Below are 18,891 nucleotides of genomic sequence, written 5' to 3'. Positions count from 1 at the left end.
GCACAAATAATCACTCACCCCCAAATCTCACCCTAACTGGCCTTCAGGCTGGGCCCCCTTAGCTCATAACAAGGTTACAGATATATAGAAATATTGGGGTAACAGGCACCCTGCTATAGTTCCAGGTCACAAATAAGCACTCACCCCAAATCTCCCCCTAACTGGCCTTGTGTGTAAATCACAACCCCATCCCCCCTGCACTCATTCAGCATGCAAACAGCAGTGCACATTCCCAGCAGCAGAATAACACAATACATGAGAATATGATATATATATATTTGTTCATATATATATGTATGTTTTTTTTTCTTAAAAAAGTTCTTTAAAATCTCTTGGAGGTGATGAAGTAACACTGTTTGGCGGTGTCAGGTGATGACATTGACTGTAGGAGTCCTTGGGTATTTGGCAAGTGTAGGAAGGCTGGACAGCAACTGGCAAAATGCCCCACCCCCAATGGATGCCAGAGTATTGCAATTCCCCTCCCCCCAACCAGGGGGTTCCAAAATCTTCACTGTAAACAGCCCCCTCCCCCAGGCCAGGTGTGTGCTGCACTGAGTGGGTGGAGCTTGTGTATTTTGGCAACGGTATAACGTGAATACAAGGAGCTGCATCTGTGGTTTGTTGTATTCTACAAGGATCCCCCTGTCCCAGTCCTACACATGCACCTACTCACCCTCTATACGTAAGGAAACTAAGCTCGTTATTTGCCCCTGTGACAGGTAATTGCCCCGTATAAATGCCTCATGGGAGAAGGTCCAGATGCTCCAGCTGGTACAGATACAGTCAGTGCTGTTTATAATGGCACTAGAGAAGGAGACATTCATTCCAACTGCAGTAGGTCCAACCCAAGTCTCCCTTGCACAGAACTACTGGCTCAGTTCTAACCCATTGCCTGCAGCCTGTCCTGAAGTATCCAGTAGTATTGTTAGCCTGAGGTAAAGCCTTCCTGCACCCCAATGTCTGTAGGGGGTGGTGCAGGAGAAAGTCCGGAGTGATGGGAGGAGGGTGCCATAATCAGGCCTCTCTCCAAATGCAGAACCCACAAACTGTCTCCAAGTCTCTGTGCGGCTTCTCTCTCAGGCAGTTTCAGGTTTAATAATGAGGTGGGAGAGAGAGAGACACAGGCTGCTCCTCTCAGGATCTCGAGTAACAAATTGAAATGTGTGTTGGGCTCTTACCGCTCCCCGCACTGCTGGTGGCCCTACGACTCGGAGCTGGAGCGCGAGATGTTCTGCAGGAGCGCCTTGTAAATGCCTGAGTTTAAAAACCGTGGGTAGGAGTCTCTATGCATCAGCGTGTAGATCTGCAGCTGCGCGTCGTCGAACGTGTGGGAGGACGGCTCCTGTATCCGCCGGTTAATCATCTCTCGGACACGGGAGTCCAAGCTGACCTGGGGAGGGGGCAACAGAGATGGATGAGAATAGATAAAGGAATTTACATCTTATGGGATGGGAAGTTACACCAATGGCTGCCTCCAGAAAACTCGGGGCCCCTAACAGCGAAATAGTCACGGCCCTGAGTTGAGACAGAGTTACAATACCAGTATTTCCATGTTATATTGCCTCTGTGCCACATTTAAAGTGGTGGTTCACCCTTAAGACTAGTTTTAGCATGTTACAGAACGGCTAATTCCAAGCAACGTTTCAATTGTTAGGAGTTTTTGAATTATTTGCCGCCTTCTTCTTTCCAGTTTACAAATGGGGCCTGTCTAAAAACAAATGCTCTGTAAGGCTACAGATGGATTGATAGACTGCTGAAAATGCAGCTGCTGAATAGAAAGCTAAATAACTCAAAAACAATAAAAAATTAAAACTATTTGCAAGTGGTCTCAGAATATCACTCTCTACATTATACTTGAGGTTAGGTGAACAACCCCTGTGGTTCAACAGTGTGTTGCCTTTAAGCATTTCTATGTATAGCACCAATAAGCAGATTATAAACTCTAGGGGCTAGGATTCTTTGCACAGCATTGTTTGTATCGCTATATAAAAAGAAAATAACAGAATATGTTTTAGTGTGAACATATTTGCAATTAGCAGATTGTCCACTAGATGGCAGTGCAGCCTAGCAAAAACATAAGCAACCTGACAGATAATCAACTGGCAGCTCAGTATTCACTTCTCAGTCTGAACACCCCCTGTGCACCCATCACTGCCGAACATTCTCACTTCCCCTGCCTGCAACTTCAGGGTGTGGCCCCCTAGGCCGACACTTCCTCTTCTCTCTCCCAGATTATAACAGTTATTATTAGTTCTGTAATACTATATAGTACAGAACTAAAGGACCAAAATGCTACTAACTTCCCACTTAGGCCCACAGACACTGGACTATCCAGTCTGGGAAGTGGTACCACATTTATTCTGCTTTTGGAACCCCAGGCAACCCCGGGCCGATTTCCAGATGCCTCACCTCTTTGGGGGACAGGATGGAGATATAATCCTCGTATATCATCTGTGCCTTCTCCTCAATACTGTGCTTACAGTACTCTTTTTTCAGCTCTTCGCATGCCAACCAGAACAGCATATTTTCCTCGCTGTATTCGGTGCGCAGAAACTCACGGAACACATTCCGGCCAGCCGGATTCTTCATCAGCTTCTCAAAGGAGCCGGCCCAACTTCGAACCTCCTCCGAGCTCGGTTTGGAACTATTCGGGGAAAAGACATGAGTAAAAGGAAAGTTGCACCTGCTCCTTCACCCCCAGTAAAACAGATGTTATTGGCATGTGTGCAACCAGCAGCCTCTGCACTAAACATGGCACCAAAGAATAAGAAGTAATTCTCTCATGGGGCCCATCATATGTCCCTTCCCATAAGTACATCACTGTTGGAACCTGTCAGTGGGGGGCTTCCGGTGCCCCCTCATCATCACACTCACCAAACTTCACAGTGAGGGAAAATCTCCAACTTGGTGTCCCGGGAAAGTCGCCGGCGTCTGTTTCGGTCTTTGTTCCTTGAAGCGACAAGTAGAGAGACAGAGAGAGTCAGAAGCAACAGGAGGGGGACAATGAAAGGAACGGAGGCAGAAGAGGTTGGACAGAGGCAGAAAGTGACAGATACAAAGTAGCGAGAGGCCTCAAATTTGTTTTTCAATTTAAAGGGCACAAACACCCTGCTATATTACTTTGTATACGGTTCCTCTGACACATTTTATCTCCCGATATTGGCAGTTTTTCCACCAATATCTTAAATGTGTAGTAACTAGAGCGGCCCCTCATCTAAAGTGGCAAAGCTTTTGCTGAAAGCCGGAAGAGTCTACTAATGATTCCCAACTCGCTTCTATCTTGTCCCGTCAGTACTGAGTTGAGCAGGGAAGTGCCAAGAGATGCTTCCTGCTTTAGTAACATAAGTGTAAAACTCCAACTATAAAAGTTTTCAGAAAAGCAACTTAAAGTGATACTGACACTAAAAAATGAATTTTAGCATATGAATGTACATTAAATGTTACCTATAGGTCATGTTGATAATTTTTTTCTGAGAGGTTTGTTTTTGTATATAATTGTTAGTTGAAGTTCCTAAGCCTGACTCTCTGACTTTGCCAACCTGACTGTCCCATCTCAGCCTGTTAGTTACAGTTTCTAATGCTAACGGACTCCTGCTGCATAAATATGGCAGCCCCCTCATACAGGAACATGGGGGATCAGACAGGTAATATAAAAGCATCATGCAAATACTTTATGGCAAAGTTAGAAGTAGCTTGCAAAGCCAATATTATAATAGATGTAAAAAAAAGTTTAATTTCAGGTGTCAGTATCTCTTCAACATGACTCCTTTTAATCCTAAATCACAGACAAATCTCTAGCCTTTACTAACAGATTCCAAGGGTCCTGGCGACTCTCATCTCCCACCATCCCTCCCCATGCAGTCACTTCCCCTGTAACTTTCTCACCATGAGCAGCTACAGCAGCAGCACCAGCAGAAACAGCAGGGATTGGACCGGTGGTTCCGGATGGGCTGGTTCCTGTCATATCGTGACATGGGAGACTCGCTGAGATCAGGCCCTGTGTACTGAGAGTCAGAGAATTCCATGGTTAGAACAGGAGTGGGGAGCAGTGCCTTTAGGGGGAGACGGGGAGCAGTAAATTCTGAAACATTTTCTTGGTGCAATTCTTGCGTTATGTACACTGTGAACTTTTATTTCTCACCATCCAGAAATAAAAAAAAAAATTTAGCCTTTCAGCCTCCAAGAGAAAAACCAATAAATGCGGGATAGGGAATAAGGGATGTGCTTATTATTAGAGTGAATGACAAATGAGGAGAGTATATGTTAAATATCCTCGGCACAAGTGACTATTCTCCTTCCAAATGCTCCCCCAATGGCTGACATGTGAATCGCCGCTGGGGAAACATACGCGTTGCTGTTACTTTTCAAAGTTCCCTGCAGCAGAAACATTTAATCTGTACCTGGATTACTGAGCTTCAGAGTTTGCCCCAGGATTACTGAGCTGCCAGACTGAAATCCAGAGAGAGAACCTGTCTGAATTACTAAACTGCCAGACTGAAACCAAAGAGAAAGAAACAGTTTCGAATCTACCCCTGGAAGTGCACTGCACCGGGGCTCCGAAGATTTTTTCTGCAGGGGGGCCCAGAGGGGGGGGGGGGGGGAAGAGAGAGAGAGAGAGAGAGAAAGAGAGAGAGAGAGAGAGAGAGAGAGAGAGAGAGAGAGTTCAGAATCTGCCCCTGGATTACCGAAAAATTAGTAGGAATTGCAGTGCAACGGGCCCTCTGAAGACTGTTTTGCAGGGGGGCCCGGCACACTGTAGTTATGCCAATGCCAGAAACAGTTCAGATTCTGCCCCTGGATTACTGAGTTGCCAGAATGAAACCCCAAAGAGAGGAACAGTTCAGAGTTTGCCCCTGGATTACTGAGTTGCCAGAATGAAACCCCAGAAAGACAGGAGCAGTTCTGAGTCTTCCCCCGGATTACTGAGCTGCCAGAATGAAACGAGAGAGAGAAAGGAACAGTTCTGAATCTGCCCCTGGATTACCGAGCAACCACAATGAAAACCCAGAGAGAGGGAGAGAGAGACAGGAACAGTTCAGAGTCTGCCCCTGGATTACGGAGATGCCACAATGAAACCCACAGTGACTCCACACGGCTTGGGCTCCTGATAACAATTAACTGCAGGCAACCAATTCACTAAGGGAAATCCTGGAGAAATTGGTGGCTACTCATAGGCTGATTAACTCCCTCACTGACTGGAATTCAGAAAAAAAAAAAACTCCAGCCAAGGTTTTCCCACTAGAGCCCGACCCCTTGCACCTTATATGGGAAATCCAGTTCCACCTTCAGGAAGGGAATGTGACACCGAGGGCAGGGGCAGAAAGGTGCCACTCCTCTGCCGGCTCAGTAGGGTGTCGCTCCGGGCGGAAACCTTATTATATTTCTATGTTCAGGAAGGAATTTGTCTCAGCCTTTGTGACAAACTGGGAAACTATAAGTCATTTACCAGGCGAGAAGGGGGGGCTTTCATAGAATGTAAAGTGACGGAGAATGATTGTCATAGGGACGACTGAAAAATACTATATTGTTTTGTCTGATTACACAATAGACTCACACAGTGACTTCTACCCAGAACAAAGAATGATGTTCTCTACCAACAGAAACAATATGGCAGCTCCTGCCCTTTATATATAAATACAGATATACAGAGAAGGAATGTTCTGGGCACACAATAAGCTATACCCTCATACTGTACTGTCTAAGGGAAACAATATGGCAACTCCTTCCCATATGTATAAATACAAATATACAGAGAAGGAATGTTCTGGGCACACAATAAGCTATACCCTCATACTGTACTGTCTAAGGGAAACAATATGGCAACTCCTTCCCATATGTATAAATACAAATATACAGAGAAGGAATGTTCTGGGCACACAATAAGCTATACCCTCATACTGTACTGTCTAAGGGAAACAATATGACACCTCCTTCCCATGTGTATAAATACAAATATACAGAGAAGGAATGTTCTGGGCACACAATAAGCTATACCCTCATACTGTACTGTCTAAGGGAAACAATATGGCACCTCCTTCCCATATGTATAAATACAAATATACAGAGAAGGGATGTTCTGGGCACACAATAAGCTATTCCTTCATACTGTACTGTCTAAGGGAAACAATATGGCACCTCCTTCCCATATGTATAAATACAAATATACAGACATACCTGCAGAGAGTGAGGTCCAGGGGGAAAATTCCCACCTCCTGTGCATACTACAGAGTATTTTGGCAGTAGGCCCCTTGACTTCTCCCTGTCTCGGAGTCCCATGAAGGTAAGGGATGGAGTTATGAGAACACACTTATTATCACCTCTGATTGAGGGATGGGAGTGGGGGGGCAGGAGGGGAATTATGACATCCTGCGGTGAGAATGTAACTTCCTGACTCCGGCTGCAAAACTTCCGCTCACAAGCCCAGGGACTGATACGCCATACCTAGAGCCATCAACGCTGGGGGGCAATCCCAGCAGGGGTCACTGGGTGTCTGAATCATTACCACAGGCTTCCTTCACTTTGGGTCTAACTTAAAGTCCCTCCCTTGGATTACACTAAGCCTCCCCAGAGTGCCCACAAAGAGTTTACAATTACAGTTAAGTGCAAGCTCTTGAGCAAGTTCCGTGGCCACTTCCTTTCCTGTGTGACTGCATGTCCTGTTTTAGGCTATAATGTGGCTGTAATTCTCTTGCAGTTCCTGCTTTTATGGAGTCGCACAATAAGAAAGTCACCTTGGGACTCCCTATATTTTCCGCAACCTCTCTCTGTTCCCCAGAATGGTCCCTATTGTGGGAGCAGTGATATACAGGCATATACTGTGTCACTGTTTGCATATAACACTCTTATCCAGCAGTGCTGTTATCCCATGAGCCCTTAATACCCTGGCCATTTGGCAAACAGAGCATTTTATACCCCATCTTCATTACACACACAACCCTTCCCCCATTTTACACCTATAAGTGTACACACACACACAGAGGGGACAACTGCAGCGTTGCACACCCACAACATACAGCCATGTGACACAGTGAAGCCAACAAGTGGCCCCGTGTCGTTAGTCTCACAAGGACAGAACTGGACTGCCGTGTTTAATGGTAAAAAAATAAAGAAACCAGCTGAGCTGGGATCTCAGGGGTTAATAGTGTGCTTTAGGGAGGGAGAGGAAGAAATTGCAATGAAAAAAAAAAAAACAGGAAGCACAGATAGAAAAGAAACCACAAAGCTCAGCCCCAGCACCCACTGTTCGTCAGCTGGCACCCTGACACCACCCACCATGTCATTTCTAACGCATTTCTATGTGTTTATTTACCCTCAATGGAGTTCACTCACTCACTAATCTCACCTAAATTCCTCCCCCAAAACTCACTAACCCTGAGCTTCTGCCCCCTTCCTATTGGTCTCTATCCTCAATTCCTTCAAACACAAATGCTAATCCCACCTAACAAACCTCTCTAACCAACTCACGCCTACTCTCACCCATCTTGCTCAGTTTCATCAGCCACTGCCTCTCATTCAAGCCCCTCTGAAACTCACTCAACATCTTCTGCAGTTCAAAGCCCTTACAAAGACCCTCAACTTCAGTTCCCAGTAGCAACCAAATAACTGTCTCATCCTCCAAAATATACCCCTCTCCTAAACTCCAGAAATGCCCTCCTGTTATTGCAGTAGCCTCAAGCCTCCCTCCGCATTGGGTCCAGTGAAATTGCCCTCTATGCAATACTATGCCTCTTTACTTCCCCATTATACTCAACTCAGCTTTCTCTTCTGTTGATCTTCCAGCATCCACTCAACTGCTTCTACTCAGCAAATCAACACAACTATAGCAACTTTAGAGTCTGCGCATTACAGAGTCTGAAACTCAAGCAAACATTTATTTTCCTCTTCCTTTTCAGCCTCCTCTCCCACTTTTACTGAACTACAACAAAAACTTACAATCCAATTTCTAATTTAAATAAAGTCACATCCTATGATGAGCTACCAAATCACTCAAAGCCTCCTCTGCAACCCAGTCCTGGTCTTCAGCACCTCTCCTGGTCCCCTCCTAATATCTTGTGTGTCAATCTTATGTGCCAACTCTGCTTAAAGCCTCTTGATGCCCCTTTCATTAATGCTCAACCAATGTTCAAAACATAGCTTCCTATGTCCGGTCTTCTTTATATGACCAATGTAAGCCAAAAGTCTCATTTGCCAGTTCTGGTCTACCTCAATTTTCCACCCAGTCCCACTGATCCAACCGTCCCTCCCACCAGTTTTACTACCCAACTGGCCTACTCACTTAGAGCTAAACTACACCAGACATTCTGTTTAATGGTATCAGATCAACATCCCCTATCCTACAAGTACAAAGTAATGCGACTGACTGAAGAATTCTGCATGTTATCCTACATTACCCCGCCCCTGTGGGAAGGGAAAGCCGTGTCTTCATCCGACAAAATACAATCAGATGGTGACTTTTTCTTCTCATTGAAATACATGGACAGTTGAATGTTGATGCATGAAGAAACCGTACCATTCAACTTTATCTGATCTGATAATCTCGTGTTGTTGCGTAACAAGATCTTGTTAGTTACATAAAATAAGATTTTGTGTGACCACAAAAACTGGTCAAAATCTCCTGTGTAGTTTAGCTCTTAATCCTGTAATGGCTTCAACCTCTGTCACACCCTGGAGAACACCTTTGCCAATCACAATAAAGCTGGCCACAGAAACACCGCTGGACGAAACAAAGGTTTGTACAATTTTCGGACCGTGTGTGGAGTGTCCCGACATTTTTTTTGTCAATCGGTTGTTCAGTCTATCGAACAGGTTAAAAGATTTATATCGGCTAACGATAATATCTCTGCATGTATTGCCTATCTGATGATATCAATGGGTGACTGTCACTACTATTTGTCGGACACAACTTTCATATGATTGCGGCCTGTCAATTAATGGCCAGATCATCATCTGATTTCTTCTTTTTCCCTTTTCCTACTTATTTAAATCTGAATGGTAGATCGTTAGACTGAAATGAATAAGTTTTCGTCGCACAATGAATAAAATCTGCACATCGATAGGCAGCTTAAGACTTGACCCAACTTCCATCCTGTACTGCCAGCAAGCCCTAGGTCATCATCTCTCAACCTCTGTAGGTACCAGGACTTGACACTTTATCTTCTCTTTCAACAATTCTTCTGTTTCAGTTTATCATCCTCTACTGCCAACAAACCGTCCGTCCTCATGTCTCCACATCTAATGCCAATAAACCCTCTGACCCTATCACACAACATTCACTGCCAATAAAAGATTCCCATCTACTTCCAAAGTCTTCTGTACCTGGTCATTAAGACATCTCTCAACATCTGAAGCCACTAAACCTTCTGCCTTTTCTCAAACTGTTCTGCGACAAAGTCCTATGTAAACATCTCTCAACCGCTGCAGAGGACAAGTCCTGGCAGACTTCTGTCCTCATGTTTCCATATCCAATGCCAACAAACCATCTGGCCCAAAATATCACCTTATACTCCCAGAAAGGCTCCTCATCTTGCATCTCAAGCTCATTAGTCAACAAGATGACTTTCCCATCACACTGGAGAAAAACGGACTACCCAAATTTCTTTTCTTCCCAAGACCCCTCGAATCTACCCTAACTTTACCTTTATAGTGCTAAGTTACCTAGGTCATATGGTTCCTAGGAGGCACCCTATAGTAATTTTTTTAGTTTTTCAACACAGATATATTTGATCTTCATTTGAACAATATTGATCGATAAAGGGGATATATTACATATGCCCCAATTAAATTGCGTAGTCACTTGCATAATTTACTTAAACATACAAGCACATTTTGCACACAGATAAAGTGCCCCTATATATATATATATATATATATATATATATATATATATATATATATATATATATATATATATATATATATATATATATATATATATACACACACATCACTAGCTCAAAAACCTAAAATTGGACGAGATACAACAGATCAGATTAAAGAAAATTTTGGAGGAAGCTTATTCTAACATTTGGTTGCTCTTTGTTCAGTGAGTGGTATCACCATGCCTAGAGTAAAAGAGATCTCTGGGGCCTTTAGAATGAAGGGTATAAATGGCTAGCAATCTGGAAAGGGATTTAAACAGATCCCCAAACAATTGTTCATCAATCAGTCCACTGTCTGGAAGATCATCTACAGATCTACAGAAAATGTCAATGTGCCCAGGCAGGCTAGGTTGTCCCAGCAAGTTCAGCATCAGAGAAGAATGCACTATGCTAAAAGAGATCTCTAAGAACTCCAAAATCTCATCACGGGACCTACTGACAGCTCTCCCCAGTATTAATGGGCACAGTGCATGTGCTACCAATAGAAAGAGGTTGCTCGGGGAGAGGTGCCAAGTAGAAACCTCTGACTACCAGAAAGGATATCAAAGCAAGATTGAAGTTTTCCCATGAACACTCAGGCAAAGAGCAGGATTTCTGGTATTATGGCCCAATAATTTTATTTATTTGCTTCATCTGTCCAAAGCATATTGTTCCAGAAGACAACATTTCACCAGAAGATCTGGATAACTGAAAAAGCCCATGCTTTACCCATGTAAAGAGATGCTATGATTTGGAGCTGCTTTGTTGCACTAGGGCCTTGCTAGCTCACCCTCATCGAATCCCCTATGAATCTTTATATATTTTTCATTATAACAGAAGGGACTTGAAGATAATGTAATACCATTTGTCAAAAGATAGGAGGTCAACGGAAAGTGGACCATGTCACATGACAACGACCCTAAACATTCCAGTGTCTCCACTAGCAAACGGCTGCTAAAAAGTAATGAAGGGTTCTGGAGTCCCAGCCTGGATATAAATTAGATTTAGATGAAGTGGCGATGGGAAATATGAAACGGGTATGTAAAATATGAAACACTGTTCAGCGTGGAGGAACAGTGGCATAATAGTCTCTGGGAAGGGACTGTGCCTGTGGGATAGCAGGTATAGTAGGGAGAGATGGTGCCTATAGTAACAGTGGATAATAGTCTCTGGGAAGGGAGTGTGACTGTGGGATAGTAGGTATAGAAGGGAGAGATGGTGCCTTTAGTAACAGTGGATAATAGTCTCTGGGAAGGGAGTGTGACTGTGGGATAGCAGGTATAGTAGGGAGAGATGGTGCCTATAGTAACAGTGGGATAATAGTCTCTGGGAAGGAAGTGTGACTGTGGGATAGCAGGTATAGTAGGGAGAGATGGTGCCTATAGTAACAGTGGATAATAGTCTCTGGGAAGGGAGTGTGACTGTGGGATAGTAGGTATAGTAGGGAGAGATGGTGCCTATAGTAACAGTGGGATAATAGTCTCTGGGAAGGGAGTGTGACTGTGGGATAGCAGGTATAGTAGGGAGAGATGGTGCCTTTAGTAACAGTGGGATAATAGTCTCTGGGAAGGAAGTGTGACTGTGGAATAGCAGGTATAGTAGGGAGAGATGGTGCGTATAGTAATAGTGGGATCAGTGGGCTCTGCGCCAGTGGGGCGAGTTGAAAAACAGCAGTGCCCCACTAGTTACAAGGGGTGGCAAAAAGGAGAGCTCTGCGCTAGCGTCCTGGCACTCCTCTGCCTTCTTCGTGGAACCCCTTCGACCCATTTTGGCGGAAAAAGGTGAACGCACGGGGAGGGGGCGGCAACGGGCCAGAATTGCCCTTGAGTGGGATAATGGTCTCTGGGAAGGGAGTGAGACTGTGGGATAGCAGGTATAGTAGGGAGAGATGGTGCCTATAGTAACAGTGGGATAATAGTCTCTGGGAAGGGAGTGTGACTGTGGGATAGCAGGTATAGTAGGGAGAGATGATGCCTATAGTAACAGTGGGATAATAGTCTCTGGGAAGGGAGTGTGACTGTGGGATAGCAGGTATAGTAGGGAGAGATGGTGCCTATAGTAACAGTGGGATGATAGTCTCTGGGAAGGGACTGTGACTGTGGGATAGCAGGTATAGTAGGGAGAGATGGTGCCTATAGTAACAGTGGGACGATAGTCTCTGGGAAGGGAGTGTGACTGTGGGATAGCAGGTATAGTAGGGAGAGATGGTGCCTATAGTAACAGTGGATAATAGTCTCTGGGAAGGGAGTGTGACTGTGGGATAGCAGGTATAGTAGGGAGAGATGGTGTCTATAGTAACAGTGGATAATAGTCTCTGGGAAGGGACTGTGACTGTGGGATAGCAGGTATAGTAGGGAGAGATGGTGTCTATAGTAACAGTGGGATAATAGTCTCTGGGAAGGGAGTGTGACTGTGGGATAGCAGGTATAGTAGGGAGAGATTGTGCCTATAGTAAGAGGGGGATAATAATCTCTGGGAAGGATATTAGATATTTATCTTATTTTCCCAGTCTGGGTCATACTTACATATAGGCATGTGTAGGGTGTTTAAGTCCCAATACATTAGTTACATTAGTGTGGGCACAAGACAGCAGGACTATGAATGCAATGTGATCACTAAGGGAAGGGACAGGCTGATATTCGGTGCCCGGGGCAGCACTGAACCTAAACTCAGCCCTTGGCCCCAGATGCGGCAGCTTCACTTAAAGAATAAACATTGTAATTTTACTTTAAAGGCCCGACACAAATGTCCCCCATTGTTTACCCCCCGCTACACACACACAGTCTCTCTCTCACACACACAGTCACACACACAGTCACACACACACAGTCACACACACACGGAACACAACCCCCAGTGTTTCACTTCCTGTGCAGCCGGGACACACTACCCCCACACACGGTACACAGGAGAGAAATACAATGTATCAGCTCAGGACACAGAGTTACATTGTATCCATCCCCAAGTAGTCCCGGTCTCCCCTCCCTTTCCCTTCCCCCTGGGCCATGCAGCTTCCCATCTTCCCCGATCCCCAGTGAGTACTCACAATCTGGGCAGCAGCAGCGGATCCCGGGCGCTTCCTGAAGCACATCCGCCTGGCTGGGCACGAACCGGGACACACGGGAGGGGGAGGGAAAGACCCGGGTACTCGCACTCAGCCGGAGCCACCACCGCCTCCACTGCGCATGCGCCCCGCCCCCAGCCCCTTCTCTGCCTGCAGCGCCTCCACGTCAGGCTCAGCCCTGCTCTGTGCCAGCGCCCCCTGCCGGCCAATTACGATACGTACTCAATGCTCCCTTGTTCTCTTTATGCCCCACAACTGTTTCCTCCCTCCTAGTACTCCACCCTCTCCCCATTACTCTGTCCTCTCCCATAGTATAATATTCTTTCTTAGCACTATATCCTATCCCATAGTATTCTATCAACCCTCTTGTATTCTCTCCTCTCCCATAGTATCACTGTATATTCTCTTTTTGTAGCACTATATTCTCTCCCACAGTATTCTAACCACCTGCCTAGTGCAATATCCTCCCTCCTAGTACTCTAGCCTCCCTCTTACACTATTACACTCATAGTATTATATTCTCTCCCATAGTATTCTATCCTCTCCCACAGCACTTTGACCTCCCTCCAAGTACTCTATCCTTCCCCAAAGTATTCTATCCTCTCTCCTAGTATGCTATTCTCTCCCACAGTACTCTATCCTCCCTCCAGTACTCTAGCCTCTCTCATAGTATTTTTCCTACCACTTAGTACTCTATCCTCCCTCCTGTACTATATTCCCTCCCATAGTCCTGTATCCTCTCCCACAGTACTTTGACCTCCCTCCAAGTACTCTATCCTTCCCCAAAGTATTCTATCCTCTCTCCTAGTATGCTATCTTCTCCCAAAGTACTCTATCCTCCCTTCAAGTACTCTATCCATCCTCAGTATTATATCATATCTCCTATTACTGTAACTACCTCCCTGTACACTATCCTCTGCCATAGTACCTAATCGTCCCTTCTGTACAATATCCTCTCCCAGGCCTGGACTGAGAATGAAACTAGGCCCTGGCATTTCAGGTACACAGAGGCCCACTCAGCCCACACAGAGGCCCAAACAGCTACCACCAGCCCACTAAATCTTGACTTTCTATGGTACTTTATAGCAGCCACTCTGGCATTTGCCAGAACCCACAGATTGTCCGGGCCTGTACCTCTCCCATAGTACTGTATCCCCCTACTGTAGTCTGTCCTCTCACTTCTCTCCGAAGTCTGGTTGATTGTGACTTGTAACTCCCTTAACAGAGATACAGGCAGGCTGGTTGGCAGTTTGTGACTCTCCCTGGCATAGAACTACTGAGATTGTGGAATTTTTTTGCCAGGAGAGCAGAGGTTAATGCAGAGAGAGAGGTAAGATGGAGGGAGTGCTGAGTGTCCTCTTTAAGTTCCTCCTTTTGGGGTTTTTCATTTCCCTGTAGGAATTTTTGCCTCTGCACTTAATCTTAGAACCTCTCTTTGTGCTTCTTCAGCTCTGCTGGTTCCTGTATAAGAATCCTCTTTCTCATTCAAGGGGTTTCTGCTTGAATTAAAAATAAGATTTTCTTCACAGGTCTAAAATCTTTTCAGTGAACAGGGAGGATTAGTGGGCACCAGTTTGCAAGACTCAGTCCTATAGTGACTGTATGTGAAAAGGAATACATGCACAGGCCCAATGGTCATTCAATCTGATGAAAGTGTTCCCCTCATAGCCAACCTGTGCTGCCTGCTTTCAGTCTAATTCGCTCTAATAGACCTGCAAAGTGAAGCCTTCTGAAATCAGAAGTTATTTACTTGTCTCATGCTATACACACAGCAAACTTGCAGACAGCCTGTTTTGATCTTGTTAGATCTAATCAGTGCAAGATATTGGAACATGTCTTCTGAGGGGGTAGGACTTGGAGAGTAGCAAAATGGAAAACTGAACCTGGTTAGGGTGAGAAGGACTAAAAGAAGCCAAAAAAACCCTTCACAAGCAATTACATGCAAAATGAAGCCTTCTGAAATCACAAGGTATTTACTTGTCTTATGCCTTACTGCCTAGATACCAAAAATTAGAGTTTTAATTCTCCCATAAGGCATCATTGGCGGAGACATGCAACTCACTTCAATAGACCTGTGCTGCCTGCTTTAGCCTAACACGCTCTGACAGACCTGTGCTGCCTGCCTTTAACCTGACTCCCACTGATAAACCTATTCTGCCTGCTCTTAGCCTGACTCCCTCTGATAGACCTGTGCTGCCTGCTTTAGCCTGACACGATCTGATAGACCTGTGTGGCCTACCTTTAGCCTGACTCCCACTGATAAACCTGTTCTACCTGCTTTCAGCCTGACTCCCTCAGATAGACCTGTGCTGCATGCCTTTAGCCTGACTCCCACTGATAAACCTGTGCTGCCTGCTTTAGCCTGACACACTCTGATAGACCTGTGCTGCCTGCTTTCAGCCTGACACACTCTGATAGACCTGTGCTGCCTGCTTTAGCCTGACACACTCTGATAGACCTGTGCTGCCTGCTTTCAGCCTGACTCCCTCTGATAAACCTGTGCTGCCTGCTTTCAGCCTGACTCCCACTGATAGACCTGTGCTGCCTGCTTTCAGCCTGACTCCCTCTGATAGACCTGTGCTGCCTGCTTTAGCCTGACTCCCTCTGATAGACCTGTGCTGCCTGCTTTAGCCTGATACGCTCTGATAGACCTGTGCTGCCTGCTTTCAGCCTGACTCCCTCTGATAGACCTGTGCTGCCTGCTTTCAGTCCAAATCCCACTGATAAACCTGTGCTGCCTGCTTTCAGCCTGACTCCCACTGATAAACCTGTACTGCCTGCTTTCAGCCTGACTCCCTCAGATAGACCTGTGCTGCCTGCCTTTAGCCTGACTCTCACTGATAAACCTGTACTGCCTGCTTTCAGCCTGACTCCCTCTGATAGACCTGTGCTGCCTGCTTTAGCCTGACATGCTCTGATAGACCTGTGCTGCCTGCTTTCAGCCTGACTCCCTCTGATAAACCTGTGCTGCCTGCTTTCAGCCTGACTCCCACTGATAAACCTGTTCTGCCTGCTTTCAGCCTGACTCCCACTGATAAACCTGTTCTACCTGCTTTCAGCCTGACTCCCACTGATAAACCTGTTCTGCCTGCTTTCAGCCTGACTCCCTCGGATAGACCTGTGCTGCCTGCCTTTAGCCCGACTCCCACTGATAGACCTGTGCTGCCTGCTTTCAGCCTGACACGCTCTGATAGACCTGTGCTGCCTGCTTTCAGCCTGACTCCCTCTGATAGACCTGTGCTGCCTGCTTTCAGCCTGACTCCCTCTGATAGACCTGTGCTGCCTGCTTTAGCCTGACACGCTCTGATAGACCTGTGCTGCCTGCTTTAGCCTGACATGCTCTGATAGACCTGTGCTGCCTGCTTTCAGCCTGACTCCCTCTGATAAGCCTGTGCTGCCTGCTTTCAGCCTGACTCCCACTGATAAACCTGTTCTGCCTGCTTTCAGCCTGACTCCCACTGATAAACCTGTTCTGCCTGCTTTCAGCCTAAATCCCTCGGATAGACCTGTGCTGCCTGCCTTTAGCCAGACTCCCACTGATAGACCTGTGCTGCCTGCTTTTAGCCTGACACGCTCTGATAGACCTGTGCTGCCTGCTTTCAGCCTGACTCCCTCTGATAGACCTTTGCTGCCTGCTTTCAGTCCAAATCCCACTGATAAACCTGTGCCTGCCTGCTTTCAGCCTGACTCCCACTGATAAACCTGTGCTGCCTGCTTTCAGTCCAAATCCCACTGATAAACCTGTGCTGCCTGCTTTCAGTCCAAATCCCACTGATAAACCTGTGCTGCCTACTTTCAGCCAAAGTCCCACTTATAAACATGTGCTGCCGCTTTCAGCCCAAATCCCACTGATAAACCTGTGCTGCCTACTTTCAGCCAAAGTCCCACTGATAAACCTGTGCTGCCTACTTTCAGCCAAAGTCCCACTGATAAACCTGTGCTGCCTACTTTCAGCCAAAGTCCCACTGATAAACCTGTTCTGTCTGCTTTCAGTCCAAATCCCACTGATAAACATGTGCTAACCAACCTTAGGTTGAGGGCACACAGAGCGCTGGCTCCGCTGCTCTCAGCCTATGTTATTTTGCAGACTGAGAGAAGCTGATCCACTCCCTGACCAAGTTCTGTTGATTTGTACAGCTCAGTGAATGCCAGTAAGAGTAAGGGTCAGGATACACAAAGCATTTTTTTTGCAGGCTGAGAGAAGTGGATCACTCTGTGCCCCAGCTTCGTTGGTCTGTACTGAAAAGTGCAAATTCTGCTTGCATGCAGGCACACACAGTGTAGTGGAGGTCAGCCTGAAAACAAAAAAGTATGCATTTTCAGGCTGACACCCATTGTGTGCCTGCTTCTCTCAGCCTGCTTTGTGTATCCTGGCCCTTACTGTTCATTGACTGGTTATCCCATTCAAGCACCAAAGGGAGTATAATGATTCAAAAGTATAGTCAATCGAAATTTCAACAAATAATATAATGGGTGAGGACGGATTATTCTAATCACGCTCACTTTAATGGCCAGAATTCTGTACTGTGCAGGGAATAATATGTGTGCCTAGAATAAGGAAAGTTTATGTTGAAGAAAAATAAATCCCAAACAGATCCATAGAATCATATAACTGCACTGGTTATGGAAAGGAATTCCACTGGGCATCCAAACCTGATTCATTTGCTGGTATATCAGCAGCACAGGCTACAATGTGACTTTGCTGTGCGGCCTTTTTCACCCAATGCTATTTTAAACAGGAGAGCTTGAAGTGCCTTGATAAGCAGCCTTTGTTACTTGCTAATTATGGGCAGCTTTCAGTCCAGCAGCTTATTATTGTCTGAGTTGGCAGAAGCTCATGTTGCTGCTCTGACTGCCAGCTAGAACAAAAGCCAGTATATTTGGGTGGCACAATTTAAAGCCTGGTAGGCAGAGAGTAAATTGCAGGCATTGCTTGTGTATTAATTCATTAAGAGCAGCAGGGTTTCATCCTGACTTACACTATGCTGAATACTCAAGTGTAGTTTAAAGTTTGGATGAATGTGGCCATGTAGGACAGAAGTGTCACACAAAAAAACCCAGCTGTACAATTAGGGGAGGGAAAAAGTATGAAGTAAAAATAAGATGGTGGGGCAAAAAAGTTGTGATAATTAGGGAAGGGGAAAAAGAGGAGTAGATAAAAGAGAGTGAAAGCAAAAAGATACTTATAGGACAGAGAGGTGAAATAAAGGGGGAGGACATGGCTAATGAGGGGTGGGAAATAGCAGTTTGAGTTTCAGGGCAATGGTAGACGTGGAGATTAGTTGCCTGTGACAAATCTTCTCATTTGTGGGTGACTAATTTCCTCCAAATGCTGTTCCAACCGGTGATAAGGTAAATCGATGGGGGTACAACTGCATCGCTTCGGCTTTCCAAAGTTGCACAAAATTTCCTTGGTTTTCTTTTGGAAAGCGGAAGCGACGAATATGTTTTACTACAGGCAATTCACTTCATCACCAGTGGAAAAGCCTTTGGAGGAGATGAGTTGCCGGCTAATGATATGCAGGCCGGCTTAAAGCCGCAGGTCAGATGGGTTTGGGCCCACTTGCTCACAATGTCTTTAGGCTGCTGTGGGCTGAACCTTAACCTACACAACCTTCTACTGCCCCACTTCTGTCTCCTTGCTATTTTATATAGTCGTAACAGAAGTGCCCTGCCCCCTCCTGGGATGTCACAAAGGGGTGGGTCAGGCGTGGGTACAAATGTAGGGTCGGGTGTGGGCTGGGTGCAGGTCCAGTTTTAGTTGACCCGCAGAAAAGATTAAGTGTTGCAAGCATCTAATCTCCTTGTCTACCATTGCCCTGAGGGGAGTGGAGGAGAGATATTATAATGGGAAGAGCAGAGATATAATTAGGATAACAATAGGGGAAATATAATTAAGGTGGGAGGGAAGGAGTAGGGGAGATATAATTTGGGGAGGTATAGTGGAGATATAATTAGAGGAGGGGAGAA

At 45.7% G+C, this 18,891-nt stretch overlaps 1 protein-coding gene across 2 annotated transcripts; it reads right to left on the bottom strand.

Annotated features, from left to right (window-relative positions):
• Positions 1–256: 256 nt before the first annotated feature.
• rgs19.L (regulator of G-protein signaling 19 L homeolog) lies at positions 257–13,023 on the bottom strand. 2 transcript variants are annotated; one of them, XM_018234063.2, is made up of 5 exons: positions 6,175–6,895; positions 3,886–4,004; positions 2,875–2,949; positions 2,410–2,644; positions 257–1,390 (listed from the first exon to the last, which is right to left on the bottom strand). In XM_018234063.2, the coding sequence occupies exons 1-5, from the start codon at positions 6,274–6,276 to the stop codon at positions 1,202–1,204; spliced, it is 720 nt and encodes a 239-aa protein (XP_018089552.1). In that variant the 5' UTR covers positions 6,277–6,895; the 3' UTR covers positions 257–1,201.
• Positions 13,024–18,891: the final 5,868 nt, after the last annotated feature.

The sequence above is a fragment of the Xenopus laevis genome, chromosome 9_10L (genome assembly GCF_017654675.1).
Source record: "Xenopus laevis strain J_2021 chromosome 9_10L, Xenopus_laevis_v10.1, whole genome shotgun sequence".
Lineage (NCBI taxonomy): Eukaryota > Metazoa > Chordata > Amphibia > Anura > Pipidae > Xenopus > Xenopus laevis.
The sequence above is the reverse complement of the archived record's forward strand: the minus strand, read 5'-3'. Positions and strand labels throughout refer to the sequence as shown.

Excerpts from the sequence above, each read along its gene's own strand:
- rgs19.L (XM_018234063.2), bottom strand. The coding sequence starts at position 6,276 with ATGGGACTCCGAGACAGGGAGAAGTCAAGGGGCCTACTGCCAAAATAC. Across the intron at positions 2,950-3,885 it reads TGCTGCTGTAGCTGCTCATG|GAACAAAGACCGAAACAGAC; the intron begins GTGAGAAAGTTA and ends TGTCGCTTCAAG. Across the intron at positions 2,645-2,874 it reads TTCCCTCACTGTGAAGTTTG|TTCCAAACCGAGCTCGGAGG; the intron begins GTGAGTGTGATG and ends TTCCCCGAATAG.